The 23,356-nt window shown below is 42.2% G+C and overlaps 3 protein-coding genes across 4 annotated transcripts; 2 read left to right on the top strand and 1 right to left on the bottom strand.

Moving 5' to 3' along the window:
* Positions 1-1,388: 1,388 nt before the first annotated feature.
* On the bottom strand, positions 1,389-8,877 carry LOC148394541 (tetratricopeptide repeat protein 21B-like). Its single transcript, XM_088382685.1, has 29 exons — positions 8,640-8,877; positions 7,911-8,040; positions 7,713-7,823; positions 7,476-7,642; positions 7,279-7,401; positions 7,018-7,175; positions 6,859-6,943; positions 6,684-6,782; positions 6,422-6,614; positions 6,265-6,362; positions 6,000-6,200; positions 5,802-5,931; positions 5,571-5,728; positions 5,279-5,503; positions 4,931-5,169; positions 4,790-4,862; positions 4,573-4,683; positions 4,358-4,496; positions 3,991-4,073; positions 3,595-3,783; positions 3,355-3,465; positions 3,182-3,263; positions 2,939-3,089; positions 2,702-2,860; positions 2,439-2,631; positions 2,084-2,308; positions 1,885-2,005; positions 1,753-1,820; positions 1,389-1,659 (listed from the first exon to the last, which is right to left on the bottom strand). Exons 1-29 carry the CDS (start codon positions 8,661-8,663, stop codon positions 1,582-1,584), a joined length of 3,924 nt encoding a protein of 1,307 aa, XP_088238811.1. The 5' UTR covers positions 8,664-8,877; the 3' UTR covers positions 1,389-1,581.
* A 34-nt stretch (positions 8,878-8,911) lies between these two features.
* On the top strand, positions 8,912-16,448 carry ttc21b (tetratricopeptide repeat domain 21B). The gene is made up of 29 exons (XM_088382684.1): positions 8,912-9,114; positions 9,393-9,522; positions 9,635-9,745; positions 9,819-9,985; positions 10,051-10,173; positions 10,272-10,429; positions 10,495-10,579; positions 10,661-10,759; positions 10,840-11,032; positions 11,333-11,430; positions 11,512-11,712; positions 11,791-11,920; positions 11,994-12,151; positions 12,219-12,443; positions 12,506-12,744; positions 12,849-12,921; positions 13,008-13,118; positions 13,192-13,330; positions 13,484-13,590; positions 13,703-13,891; positions 14,020-14,130; positions 14,206-14,287; positions 14,367-14,517; positions 14,593-14,754; positions 14,963-15,158; positions 15,293-15,517; positions 15,590-15,710; positions 15,792-15,859; positions 15,939-16,448. The coding sequence occupies exons 1-29, from the start codon at positions 9,091-9,093 to the stop codon at positions 16,014-16,016; spliced, it is 3,954 nt and encodes a 1,317-aa protein (XP_088238810.1). The 5' UTR covers positions 8,912-9,090; the 3' UTR covers positions 16,017-16,448.
* A 364-nt stretch (positions 16,449-16,812) lies between these two features.
* galnt3 (UDP-N-acetyl-alpha-D-galactosamine:polypeptide N-acetylgalactosaminyltransferase 3 (GalNAc-T3)) lies at positions 16,813-23,280 on the top strand. Of its 2 annotated transcripts, XM_088382691.1 has the most exons (12): positions 16,813-16,979; positions 17,332-17,615; positions 18,273-18,818; positions 19,283-19,455; positions 19,938-20,087; positions 20,163-20,397; positions 20,465-20,582; positions 20,697-20,897; positions 21,425-21,556; positions 21,744-21,845; positions 21,933-22,085; positions 22,224-23,280. In XM_088382691.1, exons 3-12 carry the CDS (start codon positions 18,322-18,324, stop codon positions 22,335-22,337), a joined length of 1,875 nt encoding a protein of 624 aa, XP_088238817.1. In that variant the 5' UTR covers positions 16,813-16,979; positions 17,332-17,615; positions 18,273-18,321; the 3' UTR covers positions 22,338-23,280. The 2 variants fall into 2 exon arrangements, with proteins under 2 accessions (XP_088238817.1, XP_088238819.1); XM_088382693.1 differs by lacking the exon at positions 17,332-17,615 and having other exon boundaries at positions 16,816-16,979.
* The last annotated feature ends 76 nt before the right edge of the window (positions 23,281-23,356 follow it).

Below are 23,356 nucleotides of genomic sequence, written 5' to 3'. Positions count from 1 at the left end.
AAGTACTTTGTTGTGTTGCCGACACAATGGATGAGTCCATCTGTGTCATTCCTGAGCTCATGAATGAGCACCTCGGAATTCCACACAAAGGTTTAAGACTTCTTTGGTCCATTGGTCATTTATATAGAGTGGATTATTTCCGCCTTCAGAGCACAGTATAAAAAAAAAGAGAGAGAGAAATCTGAGAAAGCTCCCCATAAGAGCTCTAATTCTATTTGCCTAAAATGGGAAGGCGATTCCATTAGATTAGGTTGTGGTTAGTTTCTCCCAGCCCTCCTCGATGTCCAAGTGACACACGCACACACTTTCCCCAAGCACTAAATCGCAATTGAACCACTTCCTTAAAAAGTCCCTCGTATTCCACCTGTCCAGTTTATATTCCAAATGACATCATTAAAGTGAATTGACACCTGAATGCAAATAGCCTGCGCTAATCACGCGACACGTTGAAGAAAAAAAAAAAAATGGAGTTCATTAGCAAGGGAGCTGGCTGCATCTTTGAGCACTATGACTCAAGGATGACTTGATCAATAACGGCCCATACAAACCACAATGGAGATGGCCATTAGAATGCTGCAGCAGTACAACCGGGGGCATGCATATTCCGGAGTCTTTCCTCTAAAAGGTTTTCAGAAGCATTCCTTGTAAGTGCAGCAGTGCATGCAATATTTATGGCCTTTTTTGATGTACAACACCTCAATCATGTAACTACTCTCTACAATGCTAATTTGCTTGTATAACTGAAAATAAGTATCTACTTCTCTTGCGACAGTATCTGATCACGTCCATGGACTACCGAGCGCGCGAGGGGATACAGACAGCTGCCTCAGCTGCACACCAATGTGATTTACACTTGCATCGATGTGTGCCGCAGAGAGTTAATGATTATGTGCCACAGTTAGTGACTAAATAATATCTGACACGGCCTGGAAAGGTCTCTCCTGGAACAGTTGTACCCGTGCTGGACACATGCCGCTCCCACTATTGAATCAACTCTGTAAACGTCAACAGTTCAAACTTATCAGTCAATGCAAGCAGTTACGTAATGCTGGAGCAGAAAATACCCGTGGCTGGATGGAAATATAATACTGAGGTTAACCAATGCAAAGACTTTATGCACATTGTTTTTCTAAATATATCATACAAGTTTTAGAATGAATGTTGAACATTGTAGCTAACAATCAAGTCATAGTATATAAAGCTAACTGAGCCGCTTACATTTTTTTTATTTCATGTCAATGTTTTCTGAAGCAGCATTATTGAGTGCTAATATCCTAGTTTCATCTTGTAAATGGAAAAAGTGTACGGGCACTGCATGATTAGCACTTCCAGTAGCATGTGAAGCTAATATTAGCAAGCTAGGACACACCTACGACTCGACTACTCACTGATTGAAAATAACGGCTTTTATTTGACAGGTACTACGACAGAAACACTACAATATCACATGACCAATTTATAGTCATGTGATATTCCTAAGTGTTCAATTAAAGAGGAGTTCTAGTTACTCTAAAAACACTGTGCAGTAATTACGCTGAAGTCGTAAGGAAATGCTTCTCTGGCTGGCTGTCAAACGTCTGTCTATGGCCTCAAGGCAGCAAAAGCTTTCTCTAAGATGTCCTTTTTAATTTTTACAAAATTTGGATGAGTAGCAAGCACCTGTAGACAGATGCAAAGAAAAGATCTGTGAATAAAATAAAATGAATATACACTCACATACAGGCGCACTGAAGGATGCAAACGTCTCGTCACCTTATGGCAGACATCTATGGCGTCAAAATTCTGTTTTGATTTGAAGTAGTTCAAAGCAAGTTTGTATCCTGTTGAGAGACATGACATATTATTACCGCTTTCGTTTTGGAACAGACTAAATGATCAACATACCAACAGTTGGGTTGAATTGATTTCCATATTTCCAAGCCAGTTTATAGTTGAATGCTGCATCTCGAAATGCCTGCTCTTTTTCCAGAATGAAACCTCGATACTCATACGCTTTACAGCATGACTGCAAAAAATAAACATTCAATTCAAATGGTGCGATGGGATGGTCCAAAAAAAAACCATACAGCATTGAAGCAGTGACCTTATTATAATTGAGACATTTATTCAGGAGGTCATCTGCCAAGTCGTACTTCCCCGAATGGATGTAGATGTTAGCCAGGAGCAGCCAGCTCTTCTCAAACTCTTCGGCATCAACAATATTCCAGTTCATTTTTGTGATATGTTTTAACCGGTTTCTGGCTTGGGCGGTTAGTTGCAACATCATGAGAGTGGTTGCAATGGCCAACTGTGCTGGCACGTGAGCTTCCTAAATTCAAACATTACAATCACACAATCTCAAGATGTGTGCGCAGGCTGTTTGCATTCAGGTGTCAAGACTCTCATTACCTTTAATGCTTTTACTTTTTTGCAAATTGAGAAGAACAAAGTTTTCTTACCATATTAGTTGCGATCTCGGTAAAAACAGAGAGGGCTTTCTCTATATTGGCCTTCTGTTTCGTGGCCAGTAAGCAGTAGTTCTCGAGCATACGGAGCTTTAAATGTCCTCCAGGTGATTCTGGCTTTAATTCCTTCAAGAGCAGATGAGCTGTTGCCACAGCAACCCTCTCCATTTCCTGCTTTTCTGTAGAGCTGATGAGAGTAAACCCAGAAAGTTCAGCATTTTGTCCTTACGTTACAGGTTCTTTGTTATAAATCTTACCCAGTTTTGAAATCTAAGTGACATAATTCGATTCCCATCATGTCATTGTTGAGATTGAGGTAGATGTCAATCATTTTATGGACAGCATTTTGACCCCACTTGGTATCTTTTCGGGCTTGGTTGAAATGATGCAGAGCAGCATTGGGTTCTCCCATATAGCTGAGCATCAGGCACAAATGGAGTCATACATTCTACAAAATAAATGCTACTTGTAACCTCAAGAAAAAGCCCACTCACCAAAAATAGAGTCCTTTGCAGTAGTTAAAGCCCGGTTCAAATGTAACGCTGGGAGAATTTTTTTCTACCCTTTCAAAAAATCCGGGCATGTCTTCCAAATTTCCCGCCTTCCTTAGCAAGTCAATGAGACGTGACACTGTTGAGAAGTTGTCTTGAAACAACAACACAGGTTAAATTTTAAATTAATTTAAAGAGGCCAACTACAGACTTGCTGCACATTTTCAAAACATAGCGATTTAGCACCTGGCTTGCTCTCCAGCAGTTGCTGATAATAGACAACTGCTTGTTCATGATCTTTTCTCCTGAACATAAGCTCGGCCATCATCTAAACACAAACATATATTGGAAGATGCTCCACTGAGTGACCAAAAGGCTTAAGGCCAGACATGAGGTGAAAGACACAAGACAGAACCCACCAGAGTTGCATCTTGATTAAACTGGTCTTTCTTCAAGATGATGTTACATTGCTCCTGGCATGCATCGAATTCATCTAGCGTGAGGAATATCTGTGCCAACTCCAGCATCAACTAAAATGAAATGTTTTGTGAATTACTCAATTTTTCCTCTTTCGAAATGTGACATTACACATGGATGAGATTCTCGCTGCTCAGGATGGTCAAAAGCAGCTTCCGTTGGGATTTGGTAGTAGTACCCACCTTGTGGTCCGTCTCACAATGCACAAGAGCTTCTTTGTAGAACTCGACGGCTCTGTCGTAAACCCTCTGACTAGTGTAGTGTTGGGCTATCTCAGTGCAGATCTTGGCAGCTAGCTGCTTCTGGACGTCAAAGCTGTCAGGTTGCTCCAACGGCACCCGCTTCAGTACTTTGGCTTGTACGTCCCGCGCCTGGCAAAAGTCCAATTTGGCAATGACAATAATAATCGAATGGACATAGAGAATGGACTTAATCAGCTCAAGTCACGAGATGGGAGCAAAATGGCACAAAGGCGCAGTTGCTTGAGCGTTCTGAACTGCTAGTTTGAGTAAAAGGTTGAGAGGTGTCCATCGAATGTGTGCAGTTCAGGGATCATCTCATAAAAAAATAGAACTTGCCTTTTGTAGGGATGTTAAGGAGTCTTCTGCTTTGTCAATCCTATTTTGGACCTTTGCCAACAGCATCAGATAACGGCAATCATCTGCCAGTGCAGGTAATCCAGTCACGGACATTTTTTATTTAAAAAAAAAAATAAATAAAATTTTGCAAAGCATGTGAGGGGCAACATTTTCGGAAAAAATTAAATGAAGCATGTTTGAAAAGATTCTTTTTCATTGGATGTTTTTTTAGTACGCACAATCTCTGAGGTGCGATTTGGATTTGTTGATCTGGCTCAAACTAGAGTGGATTATTTTCCATGCCAGTCATCTGTTTATTGTGATGTTTTCAATGTGTTGGCTGAAGAGTATAAGTAGCACTAAGTACCTGGCTTATGGGAGAGAGCTTCAAGCAGAACACTCTCACAGCGCTCGTATTGCTTCATCTTCATCAGCAACTCGGCCAGGTCATAACGCAGGAAGTTCTGCTGTCCGGTCTTCAGTGCAGCTTCATAATAATGTAATGCCTGTGTGTGGCAACAATGACTTTGCTCTGATCCTCATTTTAAATTCGAAAAATATACGTATAAATAGCCTACAAACCTTATCAAAGTAGTGAGTCTTGACTAAAAACTTTCCAAATTTGCTGACCAGAGCTCCATCTTTTGGTGTTTTCTCCAGAGCATGCCCGTACACCTCAATGGCTTTCTCTGGCTGAAAGGACAATCGTTTAGGATTAGTGACAAGACACATTAGAATTTGTAAATCATTTTTACGTTTACCACTACACAAATTCACAGTACGTACGTTTGCCACCTACCTCTAAAATATGCATGTAAGCTTCCCCGAGTAAGACGTATGTATGAGGACTGGGTAGCTTGTCCACTATTTCCCTGGATATAAGACCAAAATTAAATTCTACATTTTGTTTCGCAAGGTGTTACATGAAGATGCAACGCACTTGTAGCAGCTCACAAACAGACGCTTATCCTTTTTGTGGTTCAGGTATATTTCTGCCATTTTCTGCTTGGCTTGAATGTAGTAGAGTTGCTCAGGTGTAATGTTTCTCAGCATATTGAGTGCCAAGTCTGTGTCACCGTGAAACAAAGCCAGATCGACATTGGCGATAGTAACTCGAAGCTCCTCAGGAGTGCCGGAGAACTTGTTGATGGCGTCTTGCATCACCTTGGCTGCTTCTTGCTGCAAGGACAATCCATATATGTGACTATGAAACCAATATAAAAAAATCTACCAGAAACACAATTGAAATAGTTTAAAAAACAGTGCAGTGTACAAGCTTTGTTTGCACCTGTTTATTGTTTAGCCGCAAAGCCTCGGCTAACTCCAAGAAGATGGAGGCACAGTCAGAAGAACTCAGATGGATTGTTTTCGTTTTGGACATGGCTGCTGATCCAGCCCTGCAGACCCCGGGAAGACTCATTGCCGTTTGCAAAATCTGGATCGCTTCAGTCAGCTCCCCCATTTTCTTCTTTGCTTGAGCCTTGATCAGAAGGTACAAGGGATGTTCCCGAATCTGGGATGGAGTAAGAAAACATGTTGAAATATTTTTTACGGACCTTGAGTACCCAAGACACTCTCACCTCAAAGTTATGGCTGAGGCAGACTTCAAGCAACTGCGAGCACAAAGTAAAATTGCCGCGCAACAAGTGGATCTGAGCCATGAGCAGATGTGCGTCTGTATGAGAAGGACACTGTTCCAGGCAGTGCTGCAGACTGCTCTGAGCACCATCCACATCACCTGAATGGACACAGAGTTAAAAAATGACGTTTCCAGGGGCTGCCAGCCAGCGCTTTTCCAACGCCATGCTCACCGGTTTGATATCGGACTTTGGCTTGGAGGAAGAGGCCTTGAAGGAGCCCTGGCACAATCTTGACCACTTTGCCCAACAATGCAGCACAGTGCCTGAGCTGAGGAGGAGGAGACTCGCCCTGGCCTGGAGGCTAAAGCAAAAAATAAAATAAAACCAGCCAAAATGACTTAGTATAGAAACATAAACCCTGAGTTGTACCTTAGGAGGACAAAGAGCAAGATACTCCTTTGCAATTTGTAAGAGAAAGTCAGGGTTCAGTTTCTGAAAGTACTCCAGCCCCAAAGGTAGACCCTGGACAGTCGAGAAGTGGGTTGCCGCTGCATCTTTCAAGAGCTTGGTTATCTCTTCTTGGGGACGGTGCTTTTTAATTGCCACGAGTGCCAGCAGGTAGAGGATTTCCTAATCAAAGTCGACAAAAGAATTAAAAAAGGCCATCACAGGAAAAAAAAAAAAAGAGCTTTACCCCTGATTTTCCAGAGGTTTGTTGAATCTCCATCAGAAATTCCAAATCTTTCTCTGCTTCTTCGAGTGAGCCCTCTATCAACTGGCACCAAATCATACCTATGCAATGAAAAAATAATATTGATGGAAGCTCACCTTCACAAATTCTGTCCACTTACCCGTCAGTGCAGTGAGGCTCATTTCATCCAACGTCATCGCCGTCTTAAACCACTTGGTGGCTTCCTTGATTTTGCCCTGAAGCACCAGAAGGTAGCCCAGCTCTGCTGCTAATTCCGAGTTTTCTTGTGTCACATCAAAAGCTTTTTCCACCATTTTGAACACTTGCTCAAGCACCGTCTCATTCCGTCCACACTAGAAGGAATCAACGCAGATAATGTTCACATCCCAAGCGTGATAAACGACGCGAAGGCGTCGACTTACAACTCGACTGAACGCCAGAGACATCCTGAGCGCAAGTTCCGGGTTTTGCGGTTCTTGCACGTGCAGACTTTTAATGAGGTTGGAAAGATGCTTTGTTGACTGACACAAGTGAGAAAAACAGTTTCAACAAGAATATTGTAGCTCTCCTACTCAAAAAGGTCGTTATTTATTTTACCTCGAGAATATCTCCATTGATGCATAATGAATGCAAAGTTAGCATATGTAAAGCATCCAGGTTGTTTGTATTCATTTGCAGAACCCTGAAATGACAAGTGTGTTCATGTCCAGGCATGACAACTTTTTATTTTCCAGATTTAAAAGTGTAACTTCTTACCTGACTGCTGCCTCTGTAGTTTGATCCCAATCTTGGAGGTTTAAAAAAAGGGTCATCTTCTTAATAAGAGCAGGTAAGAAACTGGGAAAACTGGCAATGACCTTGTTAACCACATCTAATGCTCCAGAGTAGTTTTGACAATATTCAAAGTATTGTGCCTGGGACAAACAAACCATATCACTGATTGAATAATTTGAAGAAAAATCAACAATATGCTGTGGTTTCAAAGTTTGAGCATCTACTGTGTTTTTCAAATCGTACCTTTCCCATTAGCGCAAAAGCATCGGGTCTGTCCTTCAGCCCTTCTTCAAAATATTTTCCGGCCTTTCTGGCATAGTCATCTTTCCCACACGTCACATCTATCCATGCTTTCAGTATTATCCCCTGCACAGTAAACAGAAGCTGTAGAAAAGTTCACAAAACTCACAATGGCACCCCAACGTTATGTTTTGTCTTACCTCTTTTGAACCATTAGAGAGTTTGATCATTCGCTCAATGTATTCCCTCGCTTTATCATTTCGGCCCAATAGCCAAAGAAACATGGCGGCATAGTACAGACTCTGTGGGGGTGCACTTTTGCGATCCTCTCTGATTTTACATTCAAGCTCGCGGATGACATCTTTGTCTGTGGGTATGAAGACATGCAGTCAAAGAACATTGGTGTGAATGCACGACGATCGACATTGACGGATTACCTGGTGACTTCTTTTTTTTCTCGGCGTAGACAAGTGCCATGAGAGAGCAGAGAGACACGTCGGATCGATCCTTTATTAAGTCCAACTCGGCTGAAGCTTGTCGAACGTCACCTGCGGTTGAATGTAGAAATTGATGTATGAATGAAAAGCAGATGAACAGCAATAGAGTATAATTTCATTTGATGACATCAATCTTACCTTGCATTAAAGTGCCATATGCACGGAAGACAGTGAAGACAGACTCATTGCGAAATTTCTTCTGCGCAGTCGCTGTGGCTTTCGCAACATGATTGAAGTATTTTCCATTGCAATAATATCTAATCAAAGCCTATTGAAAATATCTTCATATTATTATTGTTATTCTTTAGCAAGAACAATTGAATGTAGAGAAATTAAAGTTGATGTTTTTTCTGCAGGATTACTCAATGAAAAATTATGAAAGAGATTTAAAGTAGTCATTGCTGGATTCATGGTTTATATTAGTGATTCCCAATTAGGTTGAGGGCAGACAAGTTCAGGTAATTGGTCACTAAATTATCAATTTACAACATATATTGTATCTTTGTTGCTCCATCTATCTGTGCCAGCAAAGTGAAATGTATATTTATACATAACTGAAAAGTGTTTAATCTTTTTGTACCATTTTTTTGTTTGGTAGTGTACCGCTACTATTTTCAAATGTAATTTGAAGTTAGGAACTACTTAGAATAACAATATCCCGGTAAAAGAATGTTTGCTTTAAAACTGCATCACAATTAAAAACCAAACAGCAAGGTTCAAAAGCTTAGCCCACCCTTTTTCAATTTAAGTATCCCTAAAACAACATTTCTAACATTACCCTGAGTGAAATATAATCAGCTTTTCAATGCTTGGTGACTTCTAAACACATACTTTCTTTCAAAACGATAAAAATTAAAATCTGCTTACCATTGCTGTATCTTTAGTCTCCATTTTGGCTGACACAGCTCAAGTGGGGAGTGAATGTTATTTTTGGGTGCCACAACAGCTATTCTGTTACAGTATTACGTTTAACTTGAAAGCCACTCTCTTAATAACTTATGACGCGTCGATAAAAGGCAGTTATTGTACTTCTCAAAAGAAGTTTAAGCTTATTTTTTGTAATCATGATGCGCCAACGCATTTTCCGACTATCCCAGTTGGGGGCAGTATTTCGCTTGTCATTTAAATTAACACGAAGAAGACAAGAATGAGCCGTCCGTAGTTACTAGGCAACGCGAGAAGAGAGAACTCAATATGGCGAAAACCCTGCTTGACGACGAAGGAACATGACTGTAGCTGTTAATCATAAACGTTACCAACAAACGGGAAAATAGGTTTTTATAGTTTTATTTGCGTTGGTCAGGGTTTCTCAGTCGAAATGGAGACGGAAGAGACGACACTGGTGAGCGAACATTACGCTTTTAAGAGTGCTCATGTTTTTTGGTTAGTGCGTTTGCTCTGGGGTGATGTACTGATGGAAAAATATACTAACATTGTATTTACGTTGATGTACGCATACTTGTGTAAAAACATTGATAAACGTAGAAATACTTATTCAACTCCTGCACTTGAGACGCACACTTGAAACATCTTACTTAACTCAAAGTACAGATACTTGAAAAATCTACTACTTACAGTAACAAAGTAAATTGCAATTACTTACTCTGTTGTTTTTCTCAGGCTTTAATCAGATATTATTGCAATGAAAAGTATTTCAACCATGCTGTGAAAGCTGCAGCAGCAGCTCTGACAAAATTCAGAGGTGACCCTGTGCTCACCTTCTTTCATGGATATGCCACTTTAATGCAAGGTAAACTGAACACAATCATACACGAATACTGTTTACAATTGTGTCTCGTATTAATAATATGTGTACTTAACTCTCTATTACCCACAATGCCCCCCTCCAAAAAAAAAACCAGATTCAATTCGCGAAGCCACAGCTGAGTTGGACACGTTAAAAGAAACACAAGATGTATCTCTGTGCACGTTAATGGCACTTGTCTATGCTGAGAAGAAAAAGACAAAACCTGGTAAGACACCAAGGTCCTTTAATTGATGACATATAAATGTACTAGAGTTTTGTAACCGTATCGGTAATCCCAGACAGAGAGGTTGTTCAAGAACTCGAAGCAAAAATCAAGGAGGACCGCAAAAGTGCATCTCCCCAGAGTCTTTACCATGCTGGCATGTTCCTCTGGCTGTTAGGCCGGAATGACAAAGCTAGAGAATACACAGAGCGTATGGTCAAACTCTCCAATAGCTCAAAAGAGGTAAAACCACCTGCAGTCATTAGCACAAGAATAAGGGAAAAAAAGTTGTTGTTTTTTTTCTCTAGGGAATAATCCTGAAAGGATGGATCGATGTGACATGTGGGAAGGATACGTACGCCAGAAAGGCTGGAAAATACTTTGACGAAGGACTGAAGGACGGACCAGATGTTTTTGCTCTAATGGGAAAGGTAAGTTAACGACAATACTTTGATTGAATTTCCTTACTCAAGTTTTGAGGTGCTTGGTTTTGTCACATTTTGCATTCCTGTCTTCTCTTCTGTCATAGGCACAATACTACGAATATCGTCAGAACTACTCTGGCGCATTAGATGTGGTTAATAAGATCATTGCCACTTTCCCTGGCTTCTTGCCTGCTCTTATTAAGAAGATGAAGCTGTTTTTAAACCTCCAAGACTGGGAGCAAACAATCGAGGCGGCAATCAGGTAAGCAGCCAGATTGTTTTCCCATCAATTCTGTATTTCAATTTACTTCTTGTGTATCATTTCAGACTTTTACAAATGGACAAAAACAACCTGGACGCACTACAGATGCTTACTCTGCATTTCTTGTGTAAAAATGGAGATATTACTGAGGTAAATTCACATAATTCCAATCTGATGGCATGACATGACTTTATGGAGTTACTTGTATTGTTTGTGTTTCTCACTTGGCAGTCAACGAAACATCTTTCCAACCTGATCAGCAGTTTAGACATGCTGGAACCACGAAACCCAGAACTGGCTTATAAAATGTCTCTTGCATTCACCAGAGTTGTAAGAAATACTCTTCTTGTTTGTTTTTGCTTCAGGGTTGTTGAATGTGGAATTTCACTATTTGTGTTGATTCCTCTCAGTGTGGCAGAAATGAAAAAGTGCTTGAGCAGGTGTTCAGGATGGTGGAAAAGGCTTACAGCGTGATAGAAGGGAACTCGGATTTAGCCACAGAGTTGGGCTATCTTATGGTGCTTCAGGGGAAAGTCAAGGAGGCCATAAAGTGGTACAAGACTGCCATGACGCTGGATGAGACCAGCCTCCCAGCACTGACTGGTAAAGTAAAATAATGGCTTTTATTCATCTCTGTGGATAAACTCTACTTCTAACAAGTATTATCACGAAAAGAAGACAAATAAGACATGCTAACCGCGAGGCAGTTAAGAGAAGCCGATAAAGTTAAAATATATTGCAGATGAAATATTTTTAATATCAGTGATGTTATGTGTATTTGGTTGAGCTATTTTGTATAATAGTTTTGACATTTGTACAAAATAATGTTTTTTGTTGTTTGGATATGGAACTTTGTAACCCAGCCCTACCTCACATCTTTTTGTTTGTGATTTTGTTGCACAGGTATCATTCGATGCCAGCTGATAGAAGGCCGCCTTGAAGATGCAGACCAACAGCTGGAATTTCTCACGGAAATTCAGCAATCCATAGGAAAATCAGGGGTATCGTTGATTCACGTAATTATTTTTTGTCATATCTGAGCACAATGTTTATTTGGGGTTTTTTCTGCCCCATCTTATTAGGACCTCCTTTATCTGCGTGCACTTGTGGCAATAAAAAAGCGCCACCCTCAAGAAGAGGTGACCAAGCTCCTGAACGAAGCTGTGGAAACCCATTTCTCCACTCTCCAGGGTCTACCTTTGGGTGCGGAGTACTTTTACAAATTGAACCCTGACTTCCTCTTACAGATTGTCAAGGAGTACCTTGCTCTGTGTCCCACTAAGGTACAACTTGGGTCTCATTTTCCACCTTGAAAATGTGTTATGGAAGATTTGTTGTAAAAATTCTCTGATGTGCTTTAGCCTCCACCCCAGGGCCAGTCTCCTGCTCCTCAGCTCAGGCACTGTGCTGCATTGTTGGACACAGTAGTCAAGATTGTGCCGGGGCTCCTTCAAGGCCTCTTCCTCCAAGCCAAAGTCCGATATCAGTCCGGTGAGCATGGCAATTGAAAAGCGCCGGCTGGCGGCTCCTGGAAACATCTTTTTTTAACTCTGTGTCCATTCAGGTGATGTGGATGGTGCTCAGAGCAGCCTGCAGCACTGCCTGGAACAGTGTCCTTCTCATACGGATGCGCATCTGCTCATGGCTCAGATCCACTTGTTGCGCGGCAATTTCACTTTGTGCTCGCAGTCGCTTGAAGTCTGCCTCAGCCATGACTTTGAGGTGAGAGTGTCTTGGGTACTCAAGGTCCGTAAAAAATATTTCAACATGTTTTCTTACTCCATCCCAGATTCGGGAACATCCCTTGTACCTCCTGATTAAAGCTCAAGCAAAGAAGAAAATGGGGGAGCTGACTGAAGCGATACAGATTTTACAAATGGCACTGAGTCTTCCCGGGGTCTGCAGGGCTGGATCAGCAGCTAAATCTAAAAATAAAAAGATTGACCTGAGTTCTGCAGACTGTGTCTCCGTCTTCTTGGAGTTAGCCGAGGCCTTGTGGCTCAACGGAGAACAGGTAGAAATAATCCATATTACTAACCTTTTATTGTGGACTCAAATAGCATTCAAACATTCCAGCATGAAGCAGCCAAGGTGATGCAGGATGCCATCAATGAGTTCTCGGGGACGACCGAAGAACTCCGTGTCACTATCGCCAACGCAGACCTGGCTTTGTTTCGAGGTGACACTGACTTGGCTCTGAGCATGCTGAGAAACATTACACCTGAGCAGCTCTACTACATCCAAGCCAAGGAGAAAATGGCCGACATTTACCTGAGCCACAGAAAGGATAAGCGTCTGTATGTGAGCTGCTACAGGTGAGCAGGATTAAATTAGATCCTGACGTGATATAAAGTTGTGAGCAAGTCTCCACTTTTATCCATGTGACCTATTTGATGGAATGTTTTGGTTTGTTCTTCAGGGAAATGGTGGACAAGCTACCAGGCCCTCAAACATATGTCTTACTAGGAGACGCTTACATGCATATTTTAGAGGTAAGTAATGGAAGATATGATTTTTTTTTAATGAAGTCTCTTAAGACTCAGTGCTCAGCGGTCCATCACCCACTGTTCCTCCTCAGCCAGAAAAGGCCATTGAGGTCTATGAACACGCTCTGGAGAAAACCCCCAAAGATGGCGCTCTCGCCAGCAAGTTTGGGAAAGCTCTGGTCAAGACTCATTATTACACCAAGGTTTGTTTCAGCATTTGTCGGGACACGCGTGGTTACCTCGCTCCAACAAAAACATCAGCTGGTTGTTCCACAGGCAATACATTACTACGAAGCGGCGCTGAAGTCCGAGCAGCAGAACTTCCTGCGCTATGACCTGGCTGAGCTGCTGATGAAGATGAAGCAATACGAGCGCTGCGAGAAACTCTTGCATGACTCTCTCTCCCGTGAGCCAGGTACAGTTCTTCTCACACAGCACAAATCATAGATGGTGATGTCATGCGGAGATGATTTTTTTAAGTGCAACTTGAGAGCCAGAGTGCCACTTTTCGGTCCAGTTCTGAAGCTACTGTTTGTCATTTACAACTTTATTTTATCTCTCAACCTAGCGAATGAACTAACGGCCCTCTCCGATGATTGCCGTTATCTAATGTTGTTGGCCAAGGTCCAAAATAAGGTTGACAAAACAGAAGAAGCCTTAACAACCCTACAAAGGGTAAGTCCTCCAAATTGTTTGGTTCTCTCCAAGCAGATCTGCCACAGAGCATTTTTTTGGGAATCTTCATCACCAATGAGATGTTTGAAATGTTCTTGTCTACTGTCGCTAGGCCCGTGATGTACAAGCCAAGGTGCTAAAGCGGGTGGAAGTGGAGGAGCCCGACGCCGTCCCCATGCAAAAACAGCTCGCCGCCAAGATCTGCTCCGAGATCGCACAACACTACACGGGCCAGAGAGGCTATGAGAGAGCCATCAAGTTCTACAAAGAAGCTCTTGTTTACTGCGAGACCGATCACAAGGTCTGTACTACTGAATCAAAACGTCCTGTGTCCTCCCTGACGCAGCTGTGCTTCACCGGCCTGAGCATCTTCTAGAATCTCATCCTTACATGTAAGGGAGAGGGATTCACATAACTCAACATTTCTAGGTGATGCTGGAGTTGGCTCAAATTTTCCTCACCATAGATGAGCTTGATTCGTGCCAGGAACAATGCAGCGTCATCTTGAAGAACGACCAGTTTAATGAAGATGCAACTCTGGTGGGTTCAGTCTTCTCACTGCACCGTTCTTCTTCTGGAACACTTTACTTATTTTCAGCATGTGTTTTTGTTTAGATGATGGCCGACCTTATGTTCAGGAGACAAGACTATGAGCAGGCTGTCTTCCGTTATCAGCAACTGCTGGAGCGCAAGCCAGGTGCAAAACACAATTTATTGGTAAAGCATGTCAAGTATAATTGTATGACTTTTTTTATCTTTTTTGTTTTACATGAAAGACAACTACCCAACATTGTCACGTCTCATCGACTTGCTGAGGAGGGCTGGAAAGTTAGAAGATGTACCCAAATGTTTTGATAGGGCAGAAAAGCACTCTTCTCGGGCCAAGTTTGAGCCTGGTTTTAATTACTGTAAAGGACTTTATCTATGGTAAGTCTGATTTTGTTTGAGATTTAATATTTCTTTTATGTAGGTTCTACAACTAAATTTGTGCCGGTCGCTCAGGTACACAGGGGAACCAAACGCTGCTCTGCGCCACTTCAACCAGGCACGGAAAGACAATGACTGGGGTCAAAATGCGATTTACAACATGATTGAAATCTACCTAAATCCTGACAGTGAAACTATGGGAGGAGAAGTATTTGAGAATTTAGATGGTGAAATTGGGTGAGTGAAAAATTACTGAAAATATTTCCTGGACGGGTGCCTTGAGATAGCATCTTAATCAATCATAAAAGACAGACAAAAATGTATATAATTGAACTGGGTTTTTTTTGCTTTTGTTTTTTTTTAAAGAATATTTACTAATCCTCTATCCTCTTATGATACAACTCCATACTAAAAAAATACTAATGTGTCAACCTCTCTGAATCAGGAACTCTACAGAGAAGCAAGAGACGGAGCAGGTTGCGGTGAGAACCGCTGAGAGGCTCGTAAAAGAAATAAAGCCGCAGACCCCTGGTGGACACGTACAACTTCGTATCCTGGAGAACTACTGCTTGCTAGCCACAAAACAGAAAGCCAATATAGAAAAAGCTCTCGCTGTTTTCACAGAGTTTGCAACCAATGAGGTGAGTAATCCATAACGGTATGCTTGGCTGACTTTTGTGAATAGGATCGTTTCAAAATCAGAAAACAGACAAGAAGGGGGAGGTGTTGCCACCTTGTTCCTGTTTGACCAGGATATTGTGTTTGGATTTTAAAGAAAGATCACGTGCCAGCACTGTTAGCCATGGCAACGGCATACATGATGCTGAAGCAAACTCCCCGAGCCAGGAACCAACTGAAACGTATCGCAAAGATGACGTGGAATATTGTCGACGCTGACGAGTTTGAGAAGAGCTGGCTGCTCTTGGCCGACATCTACATTCATTCGGGGAAGTACGACTTGGCAGATGATCTCCTAAAGAGATGCCTCAATCATAACAAGGTCTGTCACAGTCGGGATGTCCTGATAACATTTTTATTTATTTTTTTAAATTGAGAATTTAACAATTTACAGTCATGCTGCAAAGCTTATGAGTATCGAGGTTTTATAATGGAGAAGGAGCAGGCATTCAGAGATGCGGCATTCAACTACGAACTGGCTTGGAAATACGGAAATCAGTCCAACCCAACCATTGGTATGTTCGCTAAAATCACTTATGAAGACAAATTTTGGTTTAGATTATTTTAAAGGAAATTTTGAACATTTTACATTTCAGGATACAAGCTTGCGTTCAACTACTTAAAAGCAAAGCGCCATTTTGATGCCATCGATGTGTGCCATAAGGTGAGATGTCTCAAGATGCTTACAGATGGGAAGATTTTCATGATTTGGTAATCACAGATTATTTTCTCTCCATTCACAGGTGCTGGCTGCTCATCCAAATTATCCAAAAATGAGAAAGGACATTTTGGACAAAGCTCGTTCTGCTCTAAGGCCATAAGATCTTGACTGCCTGGAAGTTTGGTTCAACTTGTTGGAGTTATTTACTGGGAATTAGTCTGTGCAAGTCATAGAGGAGTTAGACTGGAATAAAAAAAAAAAAAAAAGTCTACACACCTCTGTTCAAACGCAATGTTTTGTGATATAAAAAATACACTAAAGTAACTCACTTCAATTCAATTATTAACGCGGCCTATAAACTGTACAAACAATTTTGATAGGCAAGGTAAAAATAAATGAATACAGTAAGTGGTTCCAGGTTAAAAATTACATTACTGATCACAAAAAACATGGCATTTGAACAGGGGGTGTAGACTTTTTATATTTGTATACTGTTGTAAAATCGACAACTATTTTGTGGATAAATTTAATAACCATTCACCTTACTATTTTTCTTTATCCAGAACACAAATAAAGATTATTTTTGTATGGTTTTATGTGTCATATTTGCACACTGACTTTCAAACATTTTCGCATATTGTCCACCATATTTGCTACAACTGTTCAATTTAACACAATCTCTGTGACGGGATTGAACATTGATAAAGTTTAGTTTTAAATCCCGCTGACCATGTGTTATTCATTAATTCTTAAGTTTATTGTTGAACTGCTTCTTCGAATATTTTTCTTGACACTTATTCCATTTCTCTTATTTTGTTGATCAAATATTGCAGTACGATAAAAGTACAATTGTTGCGTAATAGCTTATGATAATAGTAATTGTTTGTCTTTTATGTTTTTTTTTTTCTTTAACGTTTGTTACGATTGTAGTACTTGGTGTTCCAAGTGTTTGTGGATGCTTGCAGTGCCAGAGCCAGCCCAGTTGAAGGCAGACTCGCTCCACAATAGTGGCCGAGGGCAGTTTTCCCCACGGGTGGGATCCACCTCATTGCTCCTCTTAACATCAAAGTCTTCATCGTGACCATCGAAGAAAAGAGCAGGGAGATTTGTCATCTATCATCTGGTAAGTGTCAGGCTATGAAAACAAGAACCAACAACTTGTTTTCACCAATTACATTTTATTTTGCTTTTTTTTGGTAACTTTTGCTAAATGTTCCCAAGAGAGGCCGATTGGATGCGGTGTTGAATAAAGCGCGTTCCTCCGCTATTTGTATCCCAGCAACTGGGTGGATGAATGGAGCTCTTGAACAAACCTCACTGGCACCATCCTTTATTAATTCATTTAACGCGAGCGACTCCAGTAGAAACGCTTACGTTTAAAACTAACGACCACGTGTAGATTATAAGTGATTTTAAAAATGGGTTTGCCCAATAAGTCACTTGATATTTGTTGGGGTTTTCCCCTTTTATTGCAGCCATGGAGTTTGATACAAGGGTTCAGCTCTGCGCATGCGCATCAGTTGCTCTCCGCCTTCTACCTGAGAACAGCGCACCTGGAGCCAACGAGACGGAAGTTTGCTGAAGTACAAATCTTTTTCGGATTTTTTTCTCTCCCTGACCAACAACAGCTTTTCCTTGGCGTCGGTGTAGGTAGCGACGCGTTACCCCGTTGCAAGGCGACATGAATTCGGTCCTTGTATTTTTGTTGGAGTCGATTTGGGAGCCTTTTTTTATTGCACGTCTAGTTCACTGACTCATGGTAAGTTCCCCCCCCCCCCCCCCCTTCTTCCTCCTGGCGAAATTCTCAGCAACGTGGTTAATTGATGACACTTGGATATTTGTTTTATGATTAAAAGTTAATGTTACCAACTCCATGGCTGCTTACTTTGTATTAAAGTAGTTGAACTGCACGTGGAATTGGGTCACTTTTTCTCGTGTTGTGTCATTACCACTATTAAGTAACTTTGTGACGTTCCCCAAAAGTTGTGAATTATCATTAAGCTTCATATAGTATTGAGTAAATGCCAAGTTGTTGAAAATGCACTGGTAAAGCTTGGTTTCATTATAAAGCATTGTAAACACAGAAACAGATGAAACATGCATAGAGGAAAATAAATGGACAAGAATGACCAAACCAGCACTAAATCATTAATAGTATCAGTACCCGATCCGATTCTTTTATGATTCCGATTCGGATCCAGTCATAGGATGGGCCGGATCCTGTCATGTTGTTTTTTTTTTTTTCCTTTACGTCAATGCTCTTAGGAGCTGCGTTTAATCTTCATGCCAACATGTTAAGCCACCTCTGAGTTTTCTTAATTTGCTACAGTTTCATAATTGAGTGATTCTCTTGAGGACATCAGTGGCTCTTGATCCTGATATTGAGGTGACCCTGACTTTGATCGATGTATTGCAGTTGCTGGGCCTACACTTTAAAAACCAATCTGCGTCTCCATCCAAGAAGAATGACAGTACTGCGCAGAGTGCTCCGACGACGACTGCACCCCCTTAAACTGGTCGTAGCTGCTCTGGTCTTTGTCACCTTTGTGTTCTTCATACAATGGGAAGTGGAAAGCCGAAGTCCGCTGGAGGACCCTTGGCTGAAAGAGATTAAAGAGAAGCGGGACACCATGCTGGGCATGGTGATGGGAGCCGTTCATAACTTCAGGGACGCCATTCCAAAAATGCAGATTAAAGCCCCTGTTCATCAGAAGCACAGCTCAAACGGTGACGGCTGTTTGCTGGGTCGCTACACGGCCCCCGAGCTCAAACCGGCCCTGGAGAGACCTCCCCAAAACCCGGTTGCTCCCGGCGCCTCCGGCAAGCCCTTCCACACGGACTCCTTGAGCCCGGCCGAGCAGAAGGAAAAAGAGGAGGGCGAGCAGAAGCACTGCTTCAATCTGTACGCCAGCGATCGCATCTCCCTGAGCCGGGACCTGGGAGCAGACACAAGACCACCAGAGTATGTTTGCTCGCGCACTCTTCATACAAAAGACCTCATGTTTGACTGGCGCTTCAACTCAATATGGAGTCGGCCATGTTTGTGCAAACCAAATGTCGCTCGCTCCTTTCCCAAATAATTGCTCAGCTCCCAAGCTGCGGTCACACCTACTTGTTGAGCTCTGCCCATTTAGAACTGTCTAATATTGGTAATAAAATAATAAAACTCCACTGGCACAATATGATAAAACTATAGATGGCAAACCCCTACAAATTTGTGCGAAGTCCATTTATAGATATTTTTTTTAAAAATCTGGAATAATTGTCATCCAAGTTTTTAATTCAATCTAATCCATTTATTTCTCTCACTGCCCATTTGAAGACCAAAAATGTCACCACACACACGGTAGCGGTGTGACGGCAGTGATCCGACACGCCACAGAGGAAGCCCTCCGGACAGACCCATCTTTGTGCTTCTCTCTGCAGATGTATTGAGCAGACCTTCAAGCGATGCCCTCCCTTGCCAACCACCAGCGTGATAATCGTCTTTCACAATGAGGCTTGGAGCACCCTGCTAAGGACCGTGTACAGCGTCCTGCATACATCGCCTGCCATTCTCCTCAAGGAGATTATCCTGGTGGATGATGCTAGTGTTGATGGTAAGCACCCCCCCCCCCCTTTTTTTTGGTTTTTTTTTTGTTTGTTTTGCCGGGTTTGATTTCACATGGAGAGGAAGACCTTTTTCTTTTTTGTAGCTCCAGGAAGGGAGAACTTTAGATGAGTACTTTCTTAAAAAGCTTACTCTTGCTGAAGGTTGGTAACAGAAACTGTGAGGGAGGGGGGCAGTTCAATCCATCTCAGATTCAGTTACTTATGAGGGGCCAGGCCACAGGCGGTGGCTGGATATGCAGCAGCCTTCCTTGGTGGAAACTGGTTTGACCAAATAGCTCGCTGTGGTGAGGATTACCAGCAAAGTTTGCTCCTCTTTTCTTCTGGTTGAGTCACTCATGCCGAGGATTGCAAATGTTCTCCAGTCATCACTTCGATAGTCATCGCAGCTTTAAATGCGACTTAACCAGATGGTTTCTAAATGTCAAACGCATTCACGCTCCACTTCTGACCTTTGTTCCTTGCGTTGCAGACATCCTGAAGGACCAGCTGGACGAGTACCTGAAAACGCTGAGTATCGTGCGAGTCGTCCGGCAAGTTGAGAGGAAAGGCCTCATTACTGCTCGGTTGCTGGGTGCGTCTGTGGCCACCGGTGACACGCTCACTTTTCTGGATGCCCATTGTGAGTCCACACTATAAAAAAAAAAAGAAATGTTGAGTACAGAACCAGAACCGATTGGGTTTCTTGTGTTCTCAGGCGAATGCTTTAACGGCTGGCTGGAGCCGCTGCTCGCCAGGATAGCCGAAAACTCCACCGCAGTGGTTAGTCCGGACATATCAACCATTGATCTCACCACCTTTGAGTTCATGAAGCCGTCCCCGTATGGCCATAACCATAACCGGGGCAACTTTGACTGGGGCTTGTCCTTTGGATGGGAGAGTCTCCCGGATCATGAGAAAAATAGGAGGAAGGATGAAACCTACCCGATTAAGTGAGACGAGCGTCCCTGGCGCGTCTCGACTTTGCCGAAACGTCTTTTGAATCCAAGTCTTCTGTAGGACCCCAACGTTTGCCGGCGGGCTGTTCTCCATCTCGAAGGAATACTTCTACCACGTCGGAAGCTATGATGAGCAAATGGAAATCTGGGGTGGTGAGAATATTGAGATGTCCTTCAGGGTGAGGATTCTCAGCGTGCCAATTTCTCATTGCATTTGAATAAAGTTGTAAATGTTTTAAAACTTTAAAGGATCTTAAAATAACACGTCTGAGCTAATCTCATATCACCGGCAGGTCTGGCAATGTGGCGGACAGCTGGAGATCATCCCGTGCTCTGTCGTCGGCCATGTTTTCCGCACCAAGAGTCCCCATACTTTTCCCAAAGGCACGCAAGTGATCGCCCGCAACCAGGTCCGACTGGCCGAGGTTTGGATGGATGATTATAAGGAGATCTTCTACCGTCGTAACCAGCAGGCGGGACAGATGGCCAAAGATGTACGTATGTACTACCTTCTCGTCAGCATTTTCAGTTCATTGTTGAAAACTTCTCACATCGGCTAGTGCTTAAGGAGGCAAGTTTCAACATATCCCTTCTGTTAATTACCCAGCAGCAGCTGTTTGTCTCAACTCTACACGCTAGGTGAACGACATTCTACCGGGTCAAATAGTGTATTTAACTCATTCCGTTAAAAAGGAAGCACATTGGAGGGAAAAAAAAGAAATGGTTGCGATAAAAGCTTGCTGGCAGCAGGCAGAGACGTAAGTGCCTGGAGGAAGGCAACGCTGGTAAATGACAGAGGCTCGCAGCGTTTCTTGACATGTGGCCTCATAGGTGCCATTAAAAGATCCCTCAGGGCTCTACCTCGAGTACCCTTCAAATGCACATTCCTCAAGGAGTCCTCTGCACCAGCTATCGGTGTGGAGGAAATTTACGCATACACATAAATCCGTCTTACAAAAAAGTGTTTTGTAAGACAAATTTGGTGACTATTTTATCCTGTTTGTTTTATTTTGCTCTACAGAAAAGCTTTGGGGACATCTCCAAGCGCGTGGACCTCCGTGAGCGGCTGCAGTGCAAAAGTTTCTCCTGGTACTTGAAGAATGTCTATCCTGAAGTCTTCATGCCTGATCTGAACCCTCTGCGCTTTGGCGCGGTAAGAATGGGCACTCAACCCACCCCGACTAATCCTCAAGGCTCAGCGTAACCACTGCGGGTTTCTGCTCGGGACCTCCAGCGGGTCCAGAGCAGTTCCAACTTGGCGTCCAGACACTCAAGTTGTTTGAACAGCTTGCAGGGGGGGTTTGTTAGCTTTGCATTTCACGTCCTTTCTTTGTGTTTAGGTGAAAAATGTGGGCAAGGACTCGTGTCTGGACGCGGGCGAGAACAATGACGGGGGCAAACAGCTGATCATGTACCCATGTCACGGACTTGGAGGGAACCAGGTTGGGAAAGCAAATGTCTTCTATCGCTTAATAACAAAAGTCGAATCATTTTTTCCATCACTTTTTTTTTTTTGCTTGCTGCTGTAGTATTTTGAGTTCTCCACGCATCACGAGATTCGACACAACATTCAGAAGGAGCTGTGTTTGCACGGGGCCGAGGGGCTTGTCAAGCTGGAGGTCTGCCAATACAAAGGGGGGAACACGGCGGTCGGTCCAGAGCAAAATTGGGAGCTGCAGGACGTAAGTTTGATGAGCTGAAGCTCAACAATTTGGAAAAAAAAAACCACATTTTAACCAAATTGTGAAAGATCCATTTCAACGTTTTCATCCTGTGTATTTTTTTAACAAGAATGTGCATTTTTGTTTCTCTCCAACTAGAATCACTTATTCTCCATGCCGATTTCGAACATGTGCTTGACTGCCCGTTTTGAGCATCCTGCCCTGACGCCCTGCGACCCCACGGACAGATACCAGCTTTGGTCCTTCATCTGAATGTAGGGTCTTGAGTAGCCCTTTTTTTTATAGATTCCTGACTGCAATGAGTTTTAATTTATTTTTAAGACATAAAAACAGAACCGTCGCTGCTTCAAAGTCTGAATGTCGGGAGAAAGTACTGTGGAGAGGAAACGTTTGACACGTTGACCTCCATCACAATGGGAACCCAATGATGCTTAGAGCAATGAATATGCCTCTTTTTTGTATTTGAGATCCAATGTATGGACAAAAGTATTGGGACACAGACACAATTTGGGCCATTAGCTTAAACTCTCCTGAGATTCTTTTACAAAGTTGTAAATTTCTTTGACATAAAAGCATCTTCCCAAAATCGTTAACACTAAACGAAAGCGTGCAATTGTCCATAGTTATGAAGAATTAAGGTTTTGGGATACATTTGCATTCCAAGACTTTTGTCCTGATGGAGTATATTTTCATCCTCGTATGCGCAATGAAGCCAACATTGAATTGAATATTTCTCTAAGTATCCCTCTAAAAGTAAAAAAAAATTAAAAAGACAAAATGGTTTACAATTAGTGCACCAAAGAGACTGACTAGAAAAACTGAGAAACAAATGTGAGCATAGTTCTTTAAGAATATATTTTATGACTCATCCAGTCCCTTAGATGTAATTTTCTATATGAGGTAGAGAAAGGATGATCTACTTACTGTGTGAATGGGTGTGGGGAAGACTTTTGTTGTGGGCCATTTTCTTGATGTGAAGCCGGCTGGCACTGAAACGAGTTTATGCAATGGTCCACATTGAGCTGAAAATAATTTGACTGACGATTTCTGATTACCAACACACTGTGCTGCAAGAGGACAAAGCTCGCAACTTATTTTTGCTAATTGTCCTAAAAAACTGCAACCTTTACCAGGCTTACTGTATGATTTCATGGGAAATGAGGAACTTGGAAAATAAATTTAGAAGAAAAGTGCAGTTGTGTGTGTCCATAGAAAACGTAAGAATTCAAAAACTCAGTTAAAAAATGACAGATGTTTAACATAATCTGCTC

The sequence above is a fragment of the Syngnathus floridae genome, chromosome 8 (genome assembly GCF_059516105.1).
Source record: "Syngnathus floridae isolate MCC-2025c chromosome 8, RoL_Sflo_1.0, whole genome shotgun sequence".
Classification (NCBI taxonomy): domain Eukaryota; kingdom Metazoa; phylum Chordata; class Actinopteri; order Syngnathiformes; family Syngnathidae; genus Syngnathus; species Syngnathus floridae.
The sequence above is the reverse complement of the archived record's forward strand: the minus strand, read 5'-3'. Positions and strand labels throughout refer to the sequence as shown.

Excerpts from the sequence above, each read along its gene's own strand:
- LOC148394541 (XM_088382685.1), bottom strand. The coding sequence starts at position 8,663 with ATGGAGACTAAAGATACAGCAATG. Across the intron at positions 7,402-7,475 it reads TCTCTAATGGTTCAAAAGAG|GGGATAATACTGAAAGCATG; the intron begins GTAAGACAAAAC and ends TTTACTGTGCAG. Across the intron at positions 1,821-1,884 it reads TCAATTCAACCCAACTGTTG|GATACAAACTTGCTTTGAAC; the intron begins GTATGTTGATCA and ends GTCTCTCAACAG.
- ttc21b (XM_088382684.1), top strand. The coding sequence starts at position 9,091 with ATGGAGACGGAAGAGACGACACTG. Across the intron at positions 9,523-9,634 it reads ATATGCCACTTTAATGCAAG|ATTCAATTCGCGAAGCCACA; the intron begins GTAAACTGAACA and ends AAAAAAAACCAG. Across the intron at positions 14,131-14,205 it reads TTAATGAAGATGCAACTCTG|ATGATGGCCGACCTTATGTT; the intron begins GTGGGTTCAGTC and ends GTTTTTGTTTAG.
- galnt3 (XM_088382691.1), top strand. The coding sequence starts at position 18,322 with ATGACAGTACTGCGCAGAGTGCTCCGACGACGACTGCACCCCCTTAAA. Across the intron at positions 20,583-20,696 it reads ATATTGAGATGTCCTTCAGG|GTCTGGCAATGTGGCGGACA; the intron begins GTGAGGATTCTC and ends TATCACCGGCAG. Across the intron at positions 20,898-21,424 it reads CGGGACAGATGGCCAAAGAT|AAAAGCTTTGGGGACATCTC; the intron begins GTACGTATGTAC and ends TTTGCTCTACAG.